This window comes from Ambystoma mexicanum, chromosome 4q (assembly GCF_040938575.1).
Source record: "Ambystoma mexicanum isolate Mex_15411 chromosome 4q, UKY_AmexF1_1, whole genome shotgun sequence".
Lineage (NCBI taxonomy): Eukaryota > Metazoa > Chordata > Amphibia > Caudata > Ambystomatidae > Ambystoma > Ambystoma mexicanum.
In genome coordinates, this window is record NC_090928.1 from 144,372,872 (window position 1) to 144,397,980 (window position 25,109).

The 25,109-nt window shown below is 47.5% G+C and overlaps 1 protein-coding gene across 2 annotated transcripts in view; it reads left to right on the plus strand.

Moving 5' to 3' along the window:
* C4QH6orf118 (chromosome 4q C6orf118 homolog) overlaps positions 1 to 24,580 on the plus strand; it is a 420,601-nt gene extending 396,021 nt beyond the window's left edge. Inside the window, exon 10 of one of the 2 annotated variants that reach the window (XM_069607675.1) lies at positions 24,238 to 24,459. In XM_069607675.1, the coding sequence (XP_069463776.1) occupies positions 24,238 to 24,277 (40 nt within the window). In that variant the 3' untranslated portion in view covers positions 24,278 to 24,459. Of the gene's footprint in view, positions 1 to 24,237 lie in introns of both variants that reach the window. The other variant, XM_069607674.1, reaches the window with a different exon arrangement.
* Positions 24,581 to 25,109: the final 529 nt, after the last annotated feature.

Genomic DNA, 25,109 nt, shown 5'->3' on the forward strand with positions numbered 1-25,109 from the left:
AGGGACGAGGCTGCACACAGGGGCTGGGGGGGGGCTAAAGGCACATGGATGTGGGCAGAAAACGAGGCTCAGGGACGAGGCTGCACACACCGGCTGGAGGGCCTAAAACACACAGAAATGGGCAAAAACGAGGCTCAGGGACGAGGCTGCACCACATGGAAATGGGCAAAAAAAATGGGGCTCAGGGGGTCGGAGCAAGGGTCAGCTCACCTGCAGCGCCTGGGACCTAAGAGGTGCGCAGGTGGAGTTGCCAAAGACTACACCAGCAATCAAGACTTGATTGCGTAAGATCCAGAGCATAAGCTGATTACAAAGATCTTGGCTATCAGCCTGGGACAAGCATTTTTACTTTCGGGTAAAAAACGTTCACCCAAACAACCTTTCCATATGTTTCAAAACGTTTCTGCAGACCCATTGGTATGGTTAAAAAAACTCTGAAACTGACACACACGTAGAAAACAAAATGGGTGTTGTACGTCATCCAACACTCCACCTCCCAATATGGTATTCAGCTTGAACTAAAGTTATCTCTTTTCTATTGCTATATATTAAAAAACGACTATTTAAAAGAACATTTCATCGATCAGTGCAGCTTTCCTTTTGGAGTAGATGAACAGTAACCGAAAATTGTTATTTTGAAATAGGATAAAACCTCAGCACAATCAGTGCAGAGACCAAAGAGCCTCTTTTTATTTTACTACCTGCACAAACATTTGGCAGGATAATAGTGCTGTATTAGCCAATAAGGGCCGCCCTCGGCGAATACAGCATAGACAACGCTGCATTATAATGCCTTGTCTTGCGTTTATCTTTTCAGTGAACATTCGCATTGTTTCTAACAACACAAATGTTCACTGTGAAAAGATAAACGCAAGAGTCAGGCTCGCATTTGTCATGAAGTGCTAGGCTAGCACTTGGGTAAGATGGAGAGCTCAGCCCACCACCAGCCGAGCCTCAATGCAGCCGCAGGGGCCTCCAGCCTTTCATGCTTGCGTAAACAGAAGCCTTCATTGTGGCGTAAGCCATGATTGAAATTATCGCCAATGTGTATGTGTTACATTTCACGTGTAATCAAAACTCATAATTGTTTGGCATTTTAAAACTGAGAGGTATTGAAAATGAAAATGTTATTTTTATTATTCCCACCATACAGATAATAAACTCCATAATGTGAACATGACCTACGATATCAAAGTTGCATCTTGGCTCTGTCTCCCTCTTTCTCTCCCCTTTCATCCATATCCAACCCCATGGAAAGTGTACAAAGGTTAATTTCTGTGAATAGTCCCAAAAGGGCTGGACAGCAATTATACGGTCTGCTCTCTGCTGTGACTATTTGCAATTTCATCTATGTTGGAGACTGGAAATGCGTAGCTCATTAAATATGGCAATAAAAGCCAAACTTTTAAGTGTCAACCAGTGCTGTCCACCGTCCAACAACTTGGCCCGGGCCTGGGGAACGATTTGAAGGCCTGCCTGCGCTGCAAAGCTCGCGCGCACTGTTCATGAATGAAATAGATGATTTTTATTCACCAAAGTAACTTAATTCAAAGGCTGCAAGTACTTGCAGCCTTTACATTAAGTTACTTACTTAACTGAATTAAAATCATCTATTTCAAGCAGCCTAAACGTCAAACCGTCTGTAGTGGTCACTCACTGGCAGTGGTGACCACCACAAACCCCAGCAGCAATTCCTTCTGGAGCACCGTGACTAATGTGGGGTTGGGCTGATGGCGCAGGGTGCGTGCTCCACCTTCACTCATTGGATTGTCATTGTTGGGGGTCGCCTGCCATGGACATCCGGCAGGCGCCCCGGAGTGCTCTCTCTGTGAGCACGACACATGCCCACTATGTGTGGGGGTTGGGGCGTGCCATTGGCATCCGGCAGGCCCCTCGGCGCTACGGACACCGGCGCCATCGGGGTGGGGCACAGCCTGCCAGGCCCGTGACCGTGTGGACCTCAGCCACCATCCTGGCGTGCGGGTCCCACGGTATCCGGACATGCAGGCCTGGGCCTTCACGTGTAGGCCTGCGGCCTACATCAATAATGAGACACGGACTCAGTCGTTCCTCTTTGGGAGTCTGCATCCGCTCTGTCTCACGTGCCTGCAGGGGCTCCTTTTATTAGCTTGGGCCATGACACAGTCATGGCCCATCTTAAAGGGGCCATACACGTGAGGAAAGCACATCCCCTTAAAGGGGCAACGCACACAAGAGGGTCCCACCTAACACTCCTCCTTTTTCATAATGAACAAACAAACAGTGCTGAAACATACAGGCATCCCACCTGTTACAAAACAATAACATGCTTGTCGGTTTAGAACTTGTGGGGTGGGCAAATAATAATATATGCCACCGCCACATACTTAGCTTGCTCAAACAATTAAAGACCTAACGCCTACTAGTTACAGACCTAACATATATTAACCCATTTGTAAACACCCTCAACAGGTGACAGTCGTGGCAGGTGAGCTGCCAGAGGAACATAGGCAGTTCTACCACAGTTTGCAAAACCCTTTATTAACCAGGGGTTCGGAACGGTAACTATACAAACAAACGCCATGATTGGCGGCGGGCATTACATACACACCTCGCGACTGCCGGATCATAGCCTCACCTTATTATTCTTTACTGAGACCACTTAAGACATGTAGTTACTATGCAGGTTCACAGCATCAAAACACAAGATTACTGAGTCCTCTTTAGACAATTGCAGGGCAGCAGGAGACCAGTTCATCTTCCATCAGCGTCGGTACAGGAGTCACCTTCCTGAGACCAGGTCCATTGGTTGTACAGTTCAAAAACCGGCAAAGCCGCGCCTGGCGGGTGATGCCAGGGGCCACATCGGCATCGACCCTCGATGTTGTGGGCAGTCCGTGGCAGAGTCACTCCTCCCCTCCAGGTCCACGTCCCTTGATGGTGCAAATCACAGCCGGCAAAGCCACACCTGGTGGGTACCAGGGGCCACATCGGCATAGTCCCCTGCTGCACAAAGCAGGGTAGCGAGACGCAGGTCGCTTCCAGGCTGCTCCTGATGTTGTCGACAAAGATGGTGCAGTCGGTCGGGCCCAGGGTGACAGGACATCACTCACCCCTTTTCTTCGTAATACTCCCCCCAGTCAGGGGTATTTCTTTCCTCCTTTCCTCCCGGAGCGCAGGAGGGCGCACAAGCACTCATGATGAGCTGCAACCCATACCCTGCCCGTTGCACCGCTTCTGGGTGTTGGTCTGGACAGACCCAAGGTGTTTCGGAACTCAGGGGGGCCATCAGGTACCTCCCCCCCACACCCCCATTGGCTTGATCTCACGACGGTATGGCATGCAAAGCGACACCAGTGTCAGCAGTCCAGGAACTTTTTCCGGTGTCAAGGCCACCTGTGGGCAGGCAGGGTGGTTGTAGCAGTAGGGAGTCAGGGACACCCATGGGGCCAACTGGGTGACGCTGGTACCAGAGTGTTGGGCCACCAGCTACCTGGTCCTCTCCATGGGAATGGGAGGCTGTCCTAGGACTCCGTGGCAGTGTAGGGTACCTCCTTTCCATTGCCTGAGGGTCCCTGCACAGACTGTGTGTGCATACTCCTCGGCATGATGATGCCGGTGAGATGTACAGTCCACAGAGCACCGGATGCTTCGACGCTCATGGCCTGGAACCCTTAGGAGCATAGGGATGGCAGATCCCGTTGGTGCAGTTGGGACAACCTGGTGATATGCTGCTGCCTTCAGTGCTCAGAGTCCTTCCTTTCCCTTCTTCCGACTTGGCACCCATATGTCCACTGCACTGCCGGTGGGGCTGGCAGGGGTCTGACTTCTCAGCTATTATGATCGGGCTCATTACTATCTTTGGGATACCATGGAAGACGTTTCATTTGGGGTGGCAGTGCTCCCTCTGCTCTGCCACGCAGGCCCGGGGAATGCAGGAGGGCTGCATGCCTCTGTGTCGATGTAGGGTACCAACTGCCTATTTTGCCCCAGCTGCGGCCATTCATTAGGTGTGGCGGATCCCGTTGGTGTGTGGGTTGGATCCTCCACTTCACCGCATGTGGGTCCAGGACTTTCACTTTCCTGGCTCTGACCCCGGAACCTTTCCACCTCTCCATCCTCGGCTCCAGCATGGAGCTGCCAATTTCACCACCAGACAGCACGGACGTTCTAGGTGCACGTCATTACCCTTGCTCCGACTTGTAGCACTCCAGAAGGTCACCACTGGTTGGTCCAGACTAAAACTGCAGGTGGGGCCTCTGGCCCATCGCTGCCGGACTCTGCCTGTTAGTATTATCAGCCCCTGCATGCAGCGCTCCTCCATATTCGTTCACCACCAGGTGGCCCGGACCCATACTGAGAGCTGTGGGTCTTCCTTTTCTGCAGTTCAGTGCCAGGGCAGTGCAACATCACGCATCCCTTTCCCCACAACATGGGAGTCCACCTTCCTTTATCACGGCAGCATGGATGAATGCCACTATGGGGCCACACCACGTTCGTTCTGCTCCATGCACAGTCTCTCCACGCTCCGACAGCCCGCCTAGCCCAGGGTCTTCATGAGGGTTTTGGCGGGTGGCCAGCCAGAGAATGCTCACAAAATTCTGTTGCCGTGTGGGGTTTTTGGGGTGCAGGCACTCACCTCCTTTCGTCTATCGTTTCTTTCCTTGGGCGCGAGGTCCCTTTGTTGTTAGGGCTGTAGCCACTCCCTGTCTACATGCGGCTGTGGCTGTTTGATGTTACCTTTGTTATTTATTTAATTTTGGATTTCGTTGGGCTGCGGGCTGACCTTCGAGTTGGTTTCACCATCAGCAGTTAAGGACCACACAGGGGCCACAACTTCACCCGCCTGGAGCACTGCATCATTTCTCTCACTGCTGGGCCCGGGATCATGCCCCGCAACGCAGCTGCTGGTTTTCTTTCTCTCTTGGACAGCTCCGATCCCAGAGCCGTCCCTGGTCCACAGTGTTTTCTTTGTGAGTCCCGGAGCCGTCGCTCTGCCGCTGCTGTGCCCGCAATGCGATTTTGGCCCCAGCAGCGACGTGGCCTCACGCAGGACGATGCTGCCCCCGGTAGGGCACTTCCTTCATCATTACTGATGGCGGCGTATGCCGCAAGATTCTGCTGGCTGGTTCCCCCCCCCCTGGCACAGGCCGCTCCCGGTCTTCCATTTTCCGCCCGGGGGCAGCACAGCTCTTGTTCCGGCGGCAGACGCCGAGGGGAAGATGATCCTCCCCCCAACTTCTCTTCTTGCCGCAGAGCTGTATCTCCCCCTGGCCGCACGAGCACCCTCCTTGCAGAGGGCCGCGGCCAGGGGGAATCCACCATCAGGGCTCTTGCTCCAAGACACGGCACAGGCTGCCGTTTCTCCCCGGTGCAGCCACTCCGTTTCTTCTTCCCCCCACGGCCATAGATGCCACAGGGGCAGTGGGCAGGACTCGGCCCCACTTCAAACACCCCGGCCGCACGAGCACCCCCCACAGAGGGCCGCGGCCGGGGAGAATCATGGGCAGGGCTCCCACTCCTTCTCTCCTCTCCCCGCAAGACCAGGGCAGCGTACTGCGCTCCGCAACGGCGAGGCGGGGGAAGCATCACATTCTCCCCGCGGGAAGCTCCTTTTTTTCTTTGCGGAAGCCGCTGCTCACGTTCTTCTCTTTCGGTCTGAACGCCGTGAGGTGTGTGCCCCACCGCAGGGCAGCCCAGGCCTACATCGCCCATGCCGTGGCCATGAGGCACAGGCCACGCTGGACCCGCGGTGGGGTCGGACGCTCCTCTTTCTCCCCCCCCACTACTAACTGGTAGCAGGGGGGCCACGTGGACTCGTGGTCCTCGTCGCCATTGTTAGGGGTCGCCTTCCATGGACATCCGGCAGGCGCCCCGGAGTGTTCTCTCTGTGAGCACGACACAGGCCCACTATGTGTGGGGGTTGGGGCCTGCCATTGGCATCCGGCAGGCCCCTCGGCGCTATGGACACCAGCGCCATCAGGGTGGGGCACAGACTGCCAGGCCCGTGACCGTGTGGACCTCAGCCACCATCCTGGCGTGCGGGTCCCACGGTATCCGGGCGTGCAGGCCTGCGGCCTACATCAATAATGAGACACACTCAGTCGTTCCTCTTTGGGAGTCTGCAGCCGCTCTGTCTCACGTGCCTGCAGGGGCTCCTTTTATTAGCTTGGGCCATGACACAGTTATGTCCCATCTTAAAGGGGCCATACACGTGAGGAAAGCACATCCCCTTAAAGGGGCAACGCACACAGGAGGGTCCCACCTAACAGTCATCACATCGTGTTCAACGTCTCATGAGTCGAGTCGGGTGTACCTGAAGATTCCTAATTGATCTGCCCCCTACTACAGCAGGCCCAAGAAGTTTGCAGCCCGCCAGTAGGCCATGTTATTAACAGGGCAACCTGGCCTACATTCCCCCAGGACAGTGCTCCAGGTCGGAGAACCTTCCAGCACTGCCCTGGGGAAGGCAGGGCTTAGTTGGATCATGCGGCTAGGCCCTGCTGCATCGGCGCTCGGCTGGCTCTCTCTCTTCTAAGTGTTAGAGTAGCACGAGAGCCCAGCCGGACGTCGATGGCCTGGCTCTGGTCACGGACAAATGGTGTTGCACTTTTTACTAGGAAACCGCAGCACAATGTATATGTTAGACTAGCATTTTTGGGGCAGGATACTGGTAGATATTGTAAGGAGAAAGAAAACTCAGGTTTTGAAAGTCATTCACTAACAGGGAGGCTCGTACACAATGGGTGATGGGGCGCCAACTCGCCTCTCAGTAGGGATGATCTAAGCCAACCCAGTGAAAACACTTAGCAGCACAAGCAGCTAAGCAAGGCTCTGAGGCTGGCTTTAACTGTAGTGTCAAAGGAAACCTTGGTTTCGCTTTGACAATTCAGTAGTCCCCTGGCACACATTCTCAATGAGCCATGTAAGGCTGGGGAGGAGGTGTTGCTTCCCCAGCCATGGGTGGCCAGATGGGGGTGCAGGCTCGGGTGCGGCCGGGCTAATTGTGTAAGAGCTGCTCTTACACCTCCCCCCACATACGGGGGTGAGGGGATGGTATGCTGGAAGTACTCCAGCTCCACGGCGCATGTGAAGGAACCAGGAAGCACACTCAGCTTCTTTGTTCCTGTTGTATTCTGCACGGAAGCCGGAGGGCATTCACTACAGCAGGCAGCGCTAAGCTGAGTCCGCTGGAATCTGGAGCGGGGCTGCAGCCCTGTAGGTAAGAACATCTTTTTAAATATGTGTGTATATGTATGCCAGGGTTGGTGTTTGTAAGTGGGTGCATGAGTGAGCGAGTATGTTGATTGGGTGCGCCTGTTCATGTGGGAGTGTGTGAATGCTCTATGGGTGCGAGGGTGAATGTGAAAGTGAATGAAGAATACATGCTGATGCATGTGTGTGATTATGAGAGTGAATGAAGAATGAACGCTGTAGGAATGATGAATGCAGATGTGTGTGTTTTCAGCTGGGCAGCAGACCTCTTATTGGGAGGAGGAAGGTGGGACAGAAGCCGAGTGGATTTTTTTTATTGGTGTCCAGGTGGACAAATCTTTATCGTGCATCCTATTTATTTAACTGGGCATCAGGGTGGAAGGCAGCATAGTGAGAGTTTCTACTGATACTGGCCCACATTGGTGCATCCAGTCTGTGCATGTTTCTTTACAGTGGCATGGCATTTTGTTTACTGGGCATCAGGGTGAGGTCAGCATAATGAGAGTTCTTACGTGGTACTGGCCTACAATGGTTTGTTCAGTCTGAACATATTTCTTTACTGTGGGTGAGCATTTTTTACTGGGCATGAGAGGTGAAGTCCTCATGATGAGTGTTAGTACGTGGTACTGGTCCACACTAGTGGGTCCAGTCTAGACATGTTTCTTTACTGTCACATGGCATTTTTTACTAAGCATCAAGGGTGAAGACAGTAAAATGAGCCTGCGTACATGCTGCTGGCCCACATAGGTGGGTCCAGTCTGGACACATTTTCACGGTGGCATGCCATTTTTTACTGCCCATCAAGGTTGAAGACACTATAGTGAGAGTTCCTACATGGGTATCAAGGGTATTGGCCACATTGGATGGTCCAATCTGGACATGTTTCTTTACTGTGGTATGGCATATTTTACTGCGCATCAAGGGAGAAGGCTATAGGTGGGCAAAATGACTGCAGGCAAAACAGAATTGGCAAAATTCACCAACAATTCCATTCCCCTGGCTGGGCAGTTTTCTACCTTTTCTGCTACATCTTTTGTCAGGTTTTTTTTGTGTGAAGAAATTCAATTTTCCCTAAAAGTTCAGCTTTTCTGTGTGTCTGAAACACACACAAAACGAAATTTGGGGAACAAACGAAATTTGAGGTGGCAATGAAATTTCATTTTCATTTTTTGAAAATATAAAAAGAAAATGAAATTGTGGGCGAGAAAAGGCCACAAACTGTCAATTCCGCTCTGCAGGTGTAATTTTAATCGGTACCTTTTACAATGGTGCTTGTGTTGGCTGCATTAGCGGGGTCCCTGCTGCAGCGTAGCTGGATAACTGAGTTAATTCTTATTGCTTTGCTGCACACTGTCTGGTCATTGGGAAATCTAAGGCAAGTACACCACAACTAAGCACCTTGTTGCGAGGAAGAAAGAGCAAGAGTGGTCCTTCTCAATCAATTCCTCGGCCCATAAGGCCAGCAACAGCTCATACCTCTAAGCCCCAACAGTCCCTGTATAGTTTTCTGCATGAAATCAAGGGGAAAACAGAGAAAAAAATCCTTGATGCAGAAAAGGCTTTAGAAGCGGCGTAAAGAGATTTGCCCTTTCTATTTGGGAATGGCCCTATTGTCTGAGAGAACCTAACTTTAGGAAATAATAGACCAGCTGTATCTGTAAATCTCTTTCAAGAGACTACTGACTGTGCTAGTCCTATTTCCGAGCTTCAAGAAGCCAATGCTCTTACTCAACCGTCTCCTGGAAACTTAATCCCTGAAGTCCAACTGGTTCCATCGCTCATCCGGGTGAGTCTTCCAATCCAATCCCCAAGAAAAAGGTTTCCCATCATGAGAACCAAGATAGGCCAATCATTTTTGAAAATTGTTCTTATTCGCTGACTTCTATTACCAAACAGATTGTCACCGTGAATGAAGCCTTTACGGTAAATCTCCAAAATTCAATGAACTTTCTACATACTTTAAAAAAATCAGTCCTTAACACCGTGGTCAACATGGACGATATCGAAAGAAAAGTCAAAAGGAACTTTTATCCTTGCTGTCAGATGTGCTTCACAAAGTATATCCTGAGAGGGTGGCGAACAAGATTGCTTCCTGATGTATAGAGGTTTCTGCAAATGTAGAGAAACTAATGTTTTTGTTTTCCCCCAAATATCTACCAACCGAGACGCTCAATTTAACAAACAAAACAAAACCAATGTGCATAGTTTAGATATCCAAGAAATAACAACTGAAGGTAATTACTCTATTGAGAGGGTTTCTCAGATATTACCCCCACCTAGAGAGTTGAAGGCTTTTGTTCTCCGTGCAACCTGGATCTGCCACCCGCAGCCCTACCTTTAGTAGCATTTATTATTGGTATACCCAAGATCGCAGACACTCAAAAAGAATCAACATTTTAGTTAATCTGTAAAACCTTTCACTGGATTAACACCAAGTTAATGGGTCCACCAATTAATCCAGCGTCAGTGATCATAGCTTGAAGAGTGTCTTGGGTGGGCTTTACCCAAAACCTTTCTGTCGGTGTTAGGATCCCACCAACTGTGCAGCGTACTCTGCCTAGGGCGCTTCATTGCGGTTCTTTAATGAGCCGTCTTTAACACCCTAATACAGCGCCATTCCTCCGATGATGGGAATTGCCATGGCAACGTTGGAGGCCATTGTATGCCATACGTTGCTCATGGAGAAGTGGAATCACTATGCAGCACATTGCTTTCTAATCCACCAATGACTATCACGACGCAGAAGTTGCCCTTGATCCAGGCCACTAATATACAGGAGGTGTACAATACAAGCTTAGTTGAACTCCAGGATTTGTGGTCAAAATAGGACCTGGCCCTTCATTAATCATAGTTTCTTTGTAACATTACAGGTGCTATGAACAAATGTAATGATCCTGACACTATTACATTTTTTTTAGCAAACATGACATCATTTTGTTGCACGAGACGTGGGCCACAGAAGATCTTGTGATTGATGGTTTTGCTAGCTGTCTATTAGGGGCCTAAAAAAACACAGAGGAAGGCGTTTTGGTGGGATTGCGATCTTTACCAGGTCAACTTGTAGTGTCGTGCTAATTCCATGGAATCCTATTTTAAACGTTGTTCAAATCTTGTATCTATCTGAATAATGGTCGGTTCAGTAGTATTTGATCCATTTTTATTATTCTCCACAAACTGTTAATGGGGTATTCAAATTTTTTTCAAACCTGTATAGATAACCTTTTAAGCACAATCAATTATAAGAAACGGTCAATGAGAGCCAAATGTATTAGTCTTGATAAAGACCCAGAGAGGTTGAAACAAGTGTCAGCTGACCAGTCAAATTACCACAAACAATAAAAAAGTACACAACCTATTTTCAAACTAAGATGTAAAGACTTAGAATCCTTTCTTTCAAGGGCAAGGTATCCGGGAAAACACAAGTACTGGATTCACCTTAAGTCCTTAAGGGGCTCATCAACGTTTGACTATTTCTCTACTTCAATTACAAAATGGGCCTTTAAATTGGTGGATGTGTCTTGTAGTGACGATCACCCTGTAGTATAATAATTCATTTGAAATTGGTATATTTCCCCCTCAAAGCATAATTTCATCTGTACATCTCCAGATTTCACTACTACTGATATAAGGCAGCAATTTGCAGAGGTGATGAGCAGATTGCCGGATTCTGTTTTTATCTTCCTCTTACACTGAAAAGAGCAGGTTCGATCAAACATGTAGGTCTGCAAAACACAACCTTTGTGTCATGATCTCTGCTTCCAAAAGGTCAGGGTTTTCCCAACTCCCTTGGAAGCAGATCCATAACCCAGGTTCCGAGTGCCAACCAGTCCCAATTGGGACCTTTTGGACCCAGTCCTGGCGCCAGTGGCACCAGGCTCATAAATATGCCCAGTCCCAGCGCTGGAAGCGCCGGGCTCATAATGCTTGGGTGGACTTACCTGCAGCAGACCATGCTGCTTACTTGCCTGCCAGTTGAGCCTCTGATCCTCTTCTGTTTGGAACTACTTTTCCTGTTGGGTGGGGCAGGAGCCACTCCCTAGATTCAGAACACTGGAACTCTTCTGGAAAGCAGGAACTCTTTTCTTATCTAGGCGTGGCTGTGGAAGGAGACACCTAAGCACTACAGGAGGCTATTTAAACCACACCCGATGGATGAATCTTGCTTTGCGTTATTCTGCATCCTCTGCAGCAGAACGCTCATCGTGTCTTCTGCATCTGATCCTGGGCCTAAGGAAAAAGGCTTACCATCCTGAATCCAGTCTTCAGCAACACCTATAAAGACAAGAAAGAACAGGTTAGCATTACGGTCTTCAGTGACAGCTCTTCACTTACCTGGTCCATCGGCTGTCACCAACGCCTCGCGCTGCATTCCGGCATCTGAAAGACAAAGGCTTACCTACTCTTCGTGCGTGTCAAGGCGAAGTCCGTCCCAACGCAGAAGTAGCAGGAACTCCTACCTCCCCTTGACGGTCTTGGCGCCTGGATTAGTTAAAACACAGGTCACCGCGACCCCCACGGGGAAAGAGGGTTAGGGTCCACGGATTGGATAGGTTTCGGGATGGTAGGGTAACCGGATTGAGGGTTAGGGAGAGGTTATGGGTAGGGAGAGGGTTTTTAGGGTCACGTTGTTCCCAGACTCTGACCTTCTGAGTCTGAACTGAACTACCTTCTCCTTGGTAGTTGCCTTTGTAACTCCTTGAGCGTTCATTCAGTCATGCATTCTTACCACATGCATGCTTTACCCTTAGGCTGGAACCCAGCACTTGTTCACCATTCACAAGTTTGCCCAGTATCGGGTTCGATATGCAATTCACGTTCCCCCTGGTTAAATATTCCACAAGTAAAACATATAATCTGGTACAATGCTTTGATCACATTTTGCACTTAGCTCTAGTGTTCCGAGTTTCCAGTGCGCTTCTTCCGCCCGCCGGCTCCACTGACTGTGCGCTGCGAAACGTTCTGGTCGCTGTCGATAGCGGCTCACCCCTGACACAAAAGGGAGAAAGTTAGCTTTGCCCTTTCACAGTGCTAGCTTAGAATGGCCCGCAACAGGCGAGCGTACGTTTAGAATGGCCCGCAACAGGCGAGCATACTGCTATGTTTGCACCCGCAACCGGCGAATGCATGTCACATGCAAAGTTAGTGGGTTAGTTAGTTCGCGAGCTTTCGCGTATCTCCCCCGCAGTGTGTGAGCTTTCAATAGTCACTGGTAAGCGAAGTCCCTTTCCAGTACACACTTCCCTCTGGTTATCTTAAAAAAGCAGGCAATACACTTATCTTTGACATCGCGGGGCCTAAAGGTGGGTCTTGTGGCGAGGGTGGCCCCGCGAGAAGTTTCACCGGAGCTCCGTGAGATGCGTCCTCTCGGCAGCAGAATCGAGCACGGACGAGCTTTCGGTGATCGCGCATGCGCGGTAGCCTCTTCGCGCATGCGCGTTGTATCGGGCGTTGTCCTGGGCTGCTGGAGCTGTAGTTTCAGGCCCGGGGCTGCTGGGAAACGTAGTCTTCCTGGCTTTCTGTGTCCTGCACACCTTGTACCCCTACACCAAGTACATCTGCAATGGGGACAAAGGTGGCAGCGACTCAGAAACATTACACCCACAGTCCCAGTAACCCCCCTACCTTGATTCTTACCATGTGGGCGTAACGGAGGCCGTGAGTTCCTGACAGTACATCCCCTCCCCGCAGAAGGGCCAGGTTTTGTGGGGTGATTGTGATGAAATAAACGTACCAATCTTGGGGCATGCACATTGGTGGCAGGTTCCCAGGACCTATCCTCAGGGCCAAACCCCACCCAATCAACCATGCAATCTACCTCGCCTCACTCGTGAGTTCAGTATGGCCTTAACCTCATACTCTGGGTACCCTTCTATGAGGACAGGTGGTGGTTTTTCCATGCGCATATGGGGCTTTGCTGGTTTTAGGAGCGCTACATGAAATACAGAATGAACCCTCATGTGATCTGGAAGGCGAAGTCGCATCGCTACCGGGTTAACCACTTGTGTAATGCGAAACGGGCCTATGAAGCGGGGCTTCAATTTTCGGGAACCTGAGAGGTGCAAATGTCGTGTTGAAAGCCATACTTTATCACCCACTTGATAATCTGGGTTAGCACGGCGCTTTTTGTCAGCATACTTCTTGGTTGTGTTCTTAGCCGTGATCAAATTTTGTCGGGCCTTTTCCCAGACCTGCTTGAACTGGGCCACTTTGGTTTGTACTGAGGGCAATGCATCTGGAACTCGTTCTCCACTTGGCTGCACGGATGGGTTGTATCCATAAGTCATAAAAAAAGGAGAATATCCTGTGGAGGCATGTTGAGAATTGTTATAGGCTAGTTCTGCTAACCACAAGAGTTCAACCCAACCCCCTTCAGTGCCATGTGTAAAACAGCGAAGGTATTGTTCTAGAGTCTGATTCAGTCGCTCAGTCTGTCCATCAGTTTCAGGGTGGTAACTACTAGACATCTGCAACTGTATTCCTATTTTCTTACAGAAATGCCTCCAAAACCTTGACGTAAACTGCGTTCCCCGGTCCGAGACTATGTGCTGTGGTATTCCGTGCAGGCGAACGACATGTTGTAGAAAAAGATTTGCAAATTCCTCCGCCGTCGGCTGGCCGCTACTGGGTATGAAGTGAGCAAGTTTAGTAAATGAATCTATCACTACTAATATTGTGGTTTGACCCTGATCCGGGGGCAATTCAACGATGAAGTCTAATGATACGGTATGCCACGGCTGTGAGGGAGTGGGTAAAGGTCTCAATAGTCCTGCTGGTTTCTTATGATCTGTTTTATTTCGAGCACATATCTCACAATTTGCCACATATTCTCGCACGTCTTTGCGTAAGTTGGGCCACCAATAGTGTCGTTGAAGTAATTCTTGTGTTTTGTGCACCCCCGGGTGACCAGCCAGTGGGGAGTCATGGCACCATTTGAGGGCTTGAGCCTGTAGACTCTTAGTCGGTAAATATACTTCTTTGTCTTGGAACGGTATGCCTTCTTGTAAAGAACGTTTTAACTGTGGGTTTTCCCATTGAAGTAATTCTTTCGCTGTCATGGCATTTCCCACCTGTTCCAGTAAGGTATTAGTTACGCTCCCTACGATCTTGGTTAAGGGCACAATGGGTTTTGCCGCTTCCTCAGGTCTAGGCGAAACTGATGATTCCGGATATCTGGAAAGTATTTCTGCCTTCTTGTTCTCCTGTCCGGGTCGGTATGTTACCACGAAATCAAAGTCCGCAAAGTACATTGCCCATCGTAATTGCCGTGGAGTGAGAGCTCTCGCAGACTTTAGGAACTGGAGGTTGCGGTGATCCGTCAGCACCGTTATGGTGTGCCTTGCTCCCAACAAATAGTGCCTCCATTCTGCAAAGGCCACCTTTATGGCTAGTAGCTCACGATCTGCAATGGTGTAGTTTTGTTCTGCAGGATTAAGTTTTCTTGAGTAATAAGCGACTGGGTGTAAACGCCCTGATTGGTCCCGTTGTGACAATATCGCTCCCAATGCATAACTTGAAGCGTCCGTTTCCACCAGAAACGGCAACGTTGGGTCCGGATGTAACAGAACGGGGGCTGTAGTGAACGCTTCCTTCAGTAACTTGAAACTGTGTTCCGCCTCCGTATCCCACACAAATTTTTTCCCTTTCTTGAGCAGACGGGTAATGGCTAAGCTTTTTTCCGCAAACCCCTGGATAAACCTTCGGTAGAAGTTTGCAAATCCTAGTACTGACTGTAGTTCTTTGACATTCTGCGGGGCTGGCCAATCCAGAATTGCTTGTACCTTTTGCGTATCCATCTTCACGCCTTCGGGAGAGAGTACAAAGCCCAAGAATTCCACTGTGGCGCAATGAAACGTGCATTTTTCCAACTTAGCGAATAGATGGTGCTCTCGTAAACGTTGTAGAACGGATCTGACATGTTGCACATGTTCTTCCTTATTCCGAGAATAGATCAGTATGTCGTCAATATAAACAACGACATAAATGTCTAGGAAACCACGTAGGACTTCATCCAAGAAGTGTTGAAAGGCGGCGGGTGCGTTACAGAGACCGAACGGCATGACCTGGTACTCATACAGTCCAAATTTCGTTCTGAAGGCGGTCTTCCATTCATCCCCTTCACGCACCCGCACCAGGTGGTAAGCACCTCGTAAGTCCAACTTAGTGTAAATTGTGGCTCCTCGTACTTGGTCCAACAGGACCGGTATCAATGGTAAGGGGTACCGATTCTTGATTGTTATGCGATTTACCGCGCGGTAGTCGATACACGTCCTGAGATCTCCAGTTTTCTTCGGAACGAAGAATAACGGTGAGGAAACGGGCGAGGTGGAGTGACGGATAAACCCGTTCTGGAGGTTGGCGTCTATGTACTCTTTGAGATGTTGATTCTCGGATTCCGTCAAGGCGTAAATCCGGCTGCACGGCAGGGCGGCTCCTGGTTCCAAATCTATCCTACAGTCAAACGACCTGTGCGGTGGTAAAGTTTCTTCCGCCTTTTTACTAAAAACGTCCTGAAACTCTTGGTATTCTTGCGGTAATTCCACTGGCGGCTCTCCTTTGTTTTCCTGTGTGGCCCCTAGAACCTGCACCATATGTCCCGATTCTTTCGTGCACTGTGTCTGGCAGAGACTAGAAGAGAAACACACTGTTCCACGTGCCCAGTCGATCGCCGGGTTATGTAATGCCAGCCACGGTAACCCCAGGATGAAACCGAACTGGGGGGCGGCGATGACATCGAATTGAATGCGCTCTTTATGCCCTTGGATGTTCAAAATCATCTCCCCCGTTTGCTGTGTCACTGGTCCTGATGTCAACAGAGATCCATCGACCGATCGAACCTCCTCATGTAGGTTCTTAGTGGCAACTGGTAAACCCAATTTAGCAGCATAATCAGAATCCACAAAGTTACCGGTTGCTCCGGAATCCACCATTAACGTGATGGCTTGATCCCTTTGGCGTGTCTGAAGAATTCCCGTGACGGTAACATGGGCTTTGTGTACCTGTGTCACGTTACCCAATGAATGCTTGGGGGCACTATGATGATCTTGGCTCGACAGACCCCCCCTCCTTACTGGCGAGCATCAGCGTTTCCCGACGAAGCAGTGTTCTTTGGTTTAGCCCCACATTCCTTCACAAAGTGGCCTGACTTGCCACAGTACATACACAGTTTTTCTCTTCTGCGTTTCTCCTTTTCTTCTTTAGAGAGTGGTCCACGGATCATTCCGACTTGCATGGGTTCTACTTCCGAAGTCTTCTCTGTTGCTTTTGAACCAGGTGCAGCCCTCGGATAATCCGCTCTTGTCGAATACTGTTTGGTCTCCCATTTACGTCTGTCTTGTTTCCTTTCTCCTTGCCTGTGATCCAAACGTAGGGCCAACTCTATCATTCCCGTGCAGGTGGTTGGTTGCGGGTCCACCTGCACTATTAGGTCTTTCAACTCCTCCCTAAGGCCTTGGTAAAAAAGGGCCAGTCTTTTTTCATGGGGCCACTCTGCTTCAACCACTAATCTGTTGAATGTTGTCACATACCAAATGAGTTCCCTACTTCCCTGCCGTAAGGTGAGTAGCTCTCGATCTCGGATCAAGGAGGCCGCCTTCCTATTAAACATTTTACCGAATTCTTCCTGAAATTCCCCCCAATCATATAGTAAAGCATCGTCTTGTTGTACTAGGGGGGTAGCCCATGCCGCAGCATCCCCCGTGAGATATGAAATCACGAAGGCTGTGCGGGACTGGGCCGAACGAAAGATTGTTGATTTAGTCAAGAAATGCAACTGGCATTGGGTCATAAATATGGAGAATTTTTGTGGGTCTCCCCCGTACCTTTCCGGGGTGGCTAGGGGCATGGGCGGCTCCGTGGTCACTTGAACCTGTACTGGAGTAGGAGGAGGCCCATCTGGTAGGGGTCTAGCTTGTGCCGTGATTTCCTGCACACGGTGAGCTAGTGTAGCGTAATCCTGCCTTGTGGCTTCTAAAGCATCTTTTAGTTCATGCAGGACGCGAGCTATGTCTTCCATGGTGCCGGAGTTCGTGCTACTTGGGCGTGTCAAAATACGTGGGTCCGTGCTTCTGTCAAGGCGAAGTCCGTCCCAACGCAGAAGTAGCAGGAACTCCTACCTCCCCTTGACGGTCTTGGCGCCTGGATTAGTTAAAACACAGGTCACCGCGACCCCCACGGGGAAAGAGGGTTAGGGTCCACGGATTGGATAGGTTTCGGGATGGTAGGGTAACCGGATTGAGGGTTAGGGAGAGGTTATGGGTAGGGAGAGGGTTTTTAGGGTCACGTTGTTCCCAGACTCTGACCTTCTGAGTCTGAACTGAACTACCTTCTCCTTGGTAGTTGCCTTTGTAACTCCTTGAGCGTTCATTCAGTCATGCATTCTTACCACATGCATGCTTTACCCTTAGGCTGGAACCCAGCACTTGTTCACCATTCACAAGTTTGCCCAGTATCGGGTTCGATATGCAATTCACGTTCCCCCTGGTTAAATATTCCACAAGTAAAACATATAATCTGGTACAATGCTTTGATCACATTTTGCACTTAGCTCTAGTGTTCCGAGTTTCCAGTGCGCTTCTTCCGCCCGCCGGCTCCACTGACTGTGCGCTGCGAAACGTTCTGGTCGCTGTCGATAGCGGCTCACCCCTGACACAAAAGGGAGAAAGTTAGCTTTGCCCTTTCACAGTGCTAGCTTAGAATGGCCCGCAACAGGCGAGCGTACGTTTAGAATGGCCCGCAACAGGCGAGCATACTGCTATGTTTGCACCCGCAACCGGCGAATGCATGTCACATGCAAAGTTAGTGGGTTAGTTAGTTCGCGAGCTTTCGCGTATCTCCCCCGCAGTGTGTGAGCTTTCAATAGTCACTGGTAAGCGAAGTCCCTTTCCAGTACACACTTCCCTCTGGTTATCTTAAAAAAGCAGGCAATACACTTATCTTTGACATCGCGGGGCCTAAAGGTGGGTCTTGTGGCGAGGGCGGCCCCGCGAGAAGTTTCACCGGAGCTCCGTGAGATGCGTCCTCTCGGCAGCAGAATCGAGCACGGACGAGCTTTCGGTGATCGCGCATGCGCGGTAGCCTCTTCGCGCATGCGCGTTGTATCGGGCGTTGTCCTGGGCTGCTGGAGCTGTAGTTTCAGGCCCTGGGCTGCTGGGAAACGTAGTCTTCCTGGCTTTCTGTGTCCTGCACACCTTGTACCCCTACACCAAGTACATCTGCAATGGGGACAAAGGTGGCAGCGACTCAGAAACGTTACACCCACAGTCCCAGTAACCCCCCTACCTTGATTCTTACCATGTGGGCGTAACGGAGGCCGTGAGTTCCTGACAGTGCGCTCCGGAGGTCTTCACACTGCATTCCGGCATCTGAAAGACAAAAGCTTACCAACTCTTCGCACGCTCCGGAGGCCTTCGGCGCTGCATCCCGCATCTGAAAGACAAAACAAGGTGCGTTTAAAGACATTGGGGAACTTTAATACTCACGTGCCATTACTCCTTTCCACATCTAACCCAGTGGGTATTCCGGCACCCTGCAGCCGCTCCGAACTTGTACCTGCAAAATAAAAAGACAGTTAGAGCGCATCGTGAAGCAGGCAACAAGCGCTTACTTACGTGCTTCCAGGCTGTAAGAGGATTCAATTCAGCACTACAGCCAAGTCAACGCCTAGTCTAGAATACTGAATGAAAACCCTTATTGATATAACTTTATGTCCAGTTCATGCGTTCTGGATGACTACCCCTATATAACACCCCTCTCTTGGAATCCTCCTGACCCCACTGAGCCAAGAAGTAGTTCTGTTTTGCAAGTTAAAAGGTTTAATTGATAATTTAAACAATAGGTATATATATCACACTTTAGAATAAATTAATAATTGAATAGCACACTTAATCTGATATGATAAAGATTAACAACGGAGAATCTGGCACGAGCACACTTCTTGATAATCACTAAGGAGTTGACATGAAATGGATAAGATAGCAACAATACTTTTATGGTTTCAAATGGATGCAATGTGGAATGAAATGCAGTAAAGAAAATAACTTGATAGAATTTCAGCAAAGACAATGTAATCACTTTCTTGTACAATTCACCCCCCCTTTTATGCAATGCAGGGAAATGGAAGGAAGGCACACAATTCTCAGAAATGCAATTCAAATGTAATTCAGTTCACCCAGCAACTTAGACTACAGAAGTTGAAAACACAGGCAAAATGCTTTGATATGTGCTGGCAATGGAGTGAAAATATGTTAAAATGCTTTTAATTCCCTCTAGAGGTTTAGGGTGAGTGGTATCTAGTTAATATTAGTCCAGGCTCACTCTTGCAATGATTCAGGGATAGTTTTTATGAGGCAAACGATTTTTTTCAGAGGAAAGCAAAAGCAGCTATCTTTTTGCAAGTGGAGAAATTTTCAAATCGCGGCAAAATTCGCGAATGTGCCGGGCGCTATTACAGAAGAACTACTAGGGCTATCAATATCGTTTTGGGGTCCTAGGAAAGCCTAGGATCTCAGCTTCCAGATGAAAGTTACTGCAAGTCTCTAGCACAAACGGTTACGGAGATATGAGCGATTAAATAAAGGTCGTTTTTCAGATTTGAAATTTTAAAGTTCAAAAAGACAAGCGCAGCTTGCAACTAGAAAATTACAAGTGACAGCTTTACAAATGACAGTTGACAGTTAGGAGGCAGTTCTACTTAGATTAAAATAGAATTGAATTATATTATTTTAACTAAGAGATTGGGTTCTGCACAGTTTTGCTATGTACTCACAATATATTTAGAAATATGCCTTGCCACGGATCTGGTCAGGTTTTAAACTGGACTCTGGTCTCTGCACTTCACAGTGATCTGGGTCAGCTCTCTCTGCTGGTCTGGTCTGGGTTTCTGGTTCTGGATATTTGATAGATTTGAAGTCTCTATGTCTGCTCTCTGAAGGTTGAGGGAGGTAAAGTATGGATTTTCCCGGCAGAGCTTCCAGCTGCAAATGGATTTGAAGGTCCCTATCTGTCCTGTCTCTCTGCTTTTATGTGTTTTGAAAATGGGTGTGTGTGAGCAGCATCACCCCAAAGCCAACAGCCCCTCTCCACTTATCATTGGCCAAGCTTTCATTTCTCCCCTGATTGGGGGAGCTAAGTTGTGTCAGAGTGATGTCATTTTACAGCCTGCAGAGAGTCCACTCCTCCTGTCAACTTGCACACAAATCTAGATTTGAACCAAATACATATTTGCAGAGGTACATATTGTTTTAAAATCATATGCACCCATCATGCATTACAGGAGGTATACCCTGTCCAAATCTGCTCTTCCTTAGAGCTTGCATTCAGAAATGGCGATATTTTGCACTTTTTAACTGGATTGCAATCCCAGACATTACCCCAAATTTACACACATGTGCGCAAGGAGTATGGACATTAGTTGATGAAGTGTCAGATTTTTCACATGCACACATTTTGAGTAATATCCTCTTTTCCGCTAAAACCCCCCTGAACATGCCACCGGTTCTAAAAACCTCTTAAAATGTGGGCAGAAAAATCACATGAATTATGGTGTCATTTAAATAATTTTCACAAGTCCGTACTATGAGTTATTCATCTTTTTAGAGTTATGTTCTGGCCCCAAAGGGGTGTGGTTTTCCCCCAGCACAAGGTTGAATTTCTGGTTTTTCCAGTTCTGCCAAGGCAGCTTGCTCTCACAGGCAGTGCCCCTCCTTTGTCCTTCCAGGAGGAAGCTACATTTACGACATCTGCAATAAACCATCTGCCTGGGTCAGGACAGGGCTTTGTTCAGAGCTCCTGTATTCTGTGGGGGCTCCCCTTAATTCAATTATTAGAGAGATGGCATATCCTTAGTGTGGCCAGCAAAAGGCAGATAGGCCTGGGAACACAGCTGTGACTCAAGTTTCACTCCTGATGGGGGGTAGTTGCCAGGCAGAATTCAGTTCCTTAAGCCAGGTTTCAGATAAAATGTCACTTTTTGTTACCCAGTTTAAGTCAAGACAATGTGTACATATGCAGCTAGAATGCTGATTCTAAGTTTAAAACTATGACATTTAAACAATTGCAACCTATGTGACACTCAAAGTAGGTCACTCATTTCTTTTAAACATTTAGATTCTTGGTGTCCTTCAGTCCAAATCCACTTAAACTGCTGAAATCCACAGCTCAGCCATTCTTGTTATAAACCTTCAAGTCACTTCAGAATATAACTTTACATTGGATCCACCTCTCAGTAAGTCTTTCTTTGGCTTGCTTTGGGTTCATTTATTCAGTTTTCTACAAAAAAGTAAAATCTGGTGGTTTTAAAACGCCGGCTTTTGGATAGTGGTGAGTACTGGTATTGCACCCCTTTTTGGGATTTAAGAAAATGAATTCCCAACAGTTATGGGTTTGCTTTTCGCAATCAGCATTGCCATTCCCAATGGTTTCAGACTACTGTGTGGGTAGTCCACTGGTGGTTTTAGGCAGTGTCCTTCTGTGCCCATAACATCGGCAAAAATGAGTGGCAGCCTATTCTTCATGCATTTCCCTGTGCATTTTCTGGGAAGCTCTGGCCATCATGATGTTTTCATGTCAGTACTGCACAGTTTTGAGGTAGGGCTCGGATGCATGGGTAAATACATCCCACAAGGCGCTTCTATTCATCACACGGGCTCCATCTTCAACTCACTTCAGCCCGTCATCCGCCATCGCCGGAACCCTGCAAAACAAGAAACATCATTACTAAAGACTTTAAAGACATTAGAATTACTCGAAACTTACCGTTCGTGCAGTAAACGACGGACAGCAGTCCTCTGAAGTCAAGAGGCCTGCTCCCCTTATCCAGTGAAGAAACTGGTTACAGCACCCTGCCCCGAGGCAGATGGAGAGCACGGCGTTCACTTACCTAAGGTGAGAGCGTTAACCTTTGGGGTTCTACAGGAGAAGAGAAAGGGAAGAAGAGAGAGACATTCAATAACCCAGTTCCTTAATCCCATATTTTCTATCTGCAGACATCTTACCCTTCGAGTCAGACATACAGTGCACAGAGGTCCAGCCCAAAGAGCCAGCCGTGTGTTACACATCACCTTTGAAGATACGGTATACGCCCAGTCAAGACCGGCGCCTCTACGGGAATCAGGTGAGCGTTACACTTTGCGCACATTGAATTAACCCAATATTTCTAAGGGCCTAATCACAGAAGCAAGGACAGCTTCAAAAAGGCCATAAACAGGCAGAAAATTAAATTAGATAACTTGGGTGGAACTGAAGCAGGCCTCCGCTATGCAGAGTTCCAAAGGATTTGGGGAATCAATTTCAATTGGACCCAGTTATCATAGAGGTGCTTCTGTTAAAAACATTCTACCATCCCCGGCCATGTTTGGGTATTGCACTTTTACTCATTATATAATCCAGATACAGACAACGTTTATCCACACTTCTGCAATCATTTAAGATTATGTATGTGGTTTTGAAGAAGCAATAGAATACATATTGACTGAGGAGGTCTCAGAGGCTATAGTAAGGCAAGCCTCTGGCCGTTGTCCAGGCCCTGATGGGATCCCAGCCAATTGATTTAGGCATTCAATCTCTTTTTGGGCTAACATTTTGTCTAGGTCCTTTAATGTCATGCTAAAGGATACATTTTCCCTGACTCGTGGAAAAAAGCAATCAGATTGCCAATTTCTAAATAGGGAAGGAGAGATAATCCCACTGCTTATCGATTAATCTCCCTTTTAGAATCACTTTTTAAAATCTTTTGACGTGTCTGGCAAATTAAGAATCATGGTTATTGGAAAACAACATCTTTTCTGTTGAAAAGTATGTTTTAATGTTTTGCCACGAAACTAAAAGAAGAAACATTAAACATCCTCCAAACTTTTAAAGCGATAAAAGAAAATAATGTGGCCTAACACATTTTACTATCTAGGAGTTAGTTTTATCTATGGGTTTAACAGCAAGGCATATATTGTAAAAGAGAGGACCAGGATGCAACAGTCAATAAACGTAATGTTTCGATTCATGAAAACCTGCAGGGCACAATCAGTGCAAATTATTTTAGAAATCTATAGGACAAAGTCTTTATTGCCAGATGTGGCTTGCCCTTATGTGGCTTAGCTGACATGCAACAGTTGCAAGTCTCGGAAAACAACTTTGCTAATAGAATCCTTGGTGCTCCAATATCTGCTTCTAACGTTGCCACAAATGCACATTAATGAAAAGGCGTCTTTAACACACTTTGTTTTTTGGTTTTGCTGGCCAACCCACAACATAAACAAATACCTTTGCTCAGTTACATAAATAATGTTCTCCTAAAGAGTAACACACAACCAATTTAACAATCCAACCATAATTGGGGGGAAAAAACCTTAGCAGTCTTAAGCACCATCTTAAAGCCTATACGTAACTGGAAAGAGAAACAATAGAAGTTGCTAAATCGTCCAATAGGAAATGCATTATTTTATCTGCCACCGACCAGAGCCAGACTCAATTGCTTACTCTTCACAGCAGTAACAGCTGTCTGGCAGGGTGAGGCAGGTACACGTAATTGTTTACTTTGTAATGCACCCACTGAGGATCTCGCACCTTTTTTTATTCCTTTGCCCAGCTTAGCAGGTTATCAGGCGCAGCACTTTGCTATATCTTAAAAGTGGATTGAGTTTGTACAGGATGAGCTTTGCTAACGATTTTACGGATTGCCCTTAGAATTAGGAATTCCTGTGTGAAACAAATTATATATTGGAATATCACTAAATGAAATCTGATTCCACCAATTGCAGTTTACAAGGTTTTTATCAAACTTGTTTTATAATGATGAACTATTTTGTATTCACACGTGATTTTATGTTTTCAAATTTCATGATGTTTTATTTATATACGAGTTTGTATGTCTTGCTTTTCTCTTTTTGGAATTGCACAGACTTATGGAAACATGGTTTTCAGAATAAGGAGATTGAGTGATTGATTGACTTACAAATAATTGAGAAATCAGCAACATTTCCAATGTTTGCTTGTTTTCATCTTATGATATATTAAAATGCATACTAATTACTAATTTCTTTTTTTTTTTTTTAGAGAGGTCCAGTCCCTGTTGAACACATTCCTGTCACCTTAAGCCACACAGCTATCGTTCAAATGTTGTTTAACAGTGTGCCAAGTACTCCATCCAGTATTGACATGTGTATACACCTGAAATATAAAACCAAGATGATGTTCTGGTATTGGTATTATAAAATGTTGGTTATTTACAAGTTCATAATTTATACTGTAAGAAATAAATATGAACTTGCATACTAATTACTAAGAATTTTCTTTTGCACTTTTTTCAGTGGAAGTGTGTAGTATTTAGTGGAGACATCTTTCAAACACAAGAAACAGTTCAATGAATAGCTTACTTCAACCAAATGTATGTATTCCTGTGTTCACAGAACTCCATTCATCTCTGTTGTAAAATATTTAATCGTGCATACCCTATTATTTTTTGCAAACCAGCAATTAGCTCACAGGATTTTGCTTCTCTCTATCTAGCTATTTTTTTCCTTTTCATGAGCATACTTTTTCACTCTCTCGTCCATGGACACAAATCCAGTTACATAGTTCTCTCAATATTTGGCAAGCACTAGCAAAAACATTTGAAACATACTGTGTGTGATGTCTTCTATGTAAAGAGCATGTGACCTAGAGGGAGGAATGGGCTTTACAAAGTGTTTTTCATCTTTTTCTCGCCTGGGTGTTGTACCTACCTCTGTACTCTCAGGTTGCCCATTTATCACAGAAGTAGTCAGACACCAGGACAGATTACTATTTATGTAGCAATAAGAACCACACTGTCAGTGCCACTTCCAGACAGATGGACATTGAGATCCTCTTTTCTGTCCCCTCTCCAGACCTATGGACTCCACATCTGATCTCCACTATCTCCCCTTTCACTTCCTCACCAATTAATG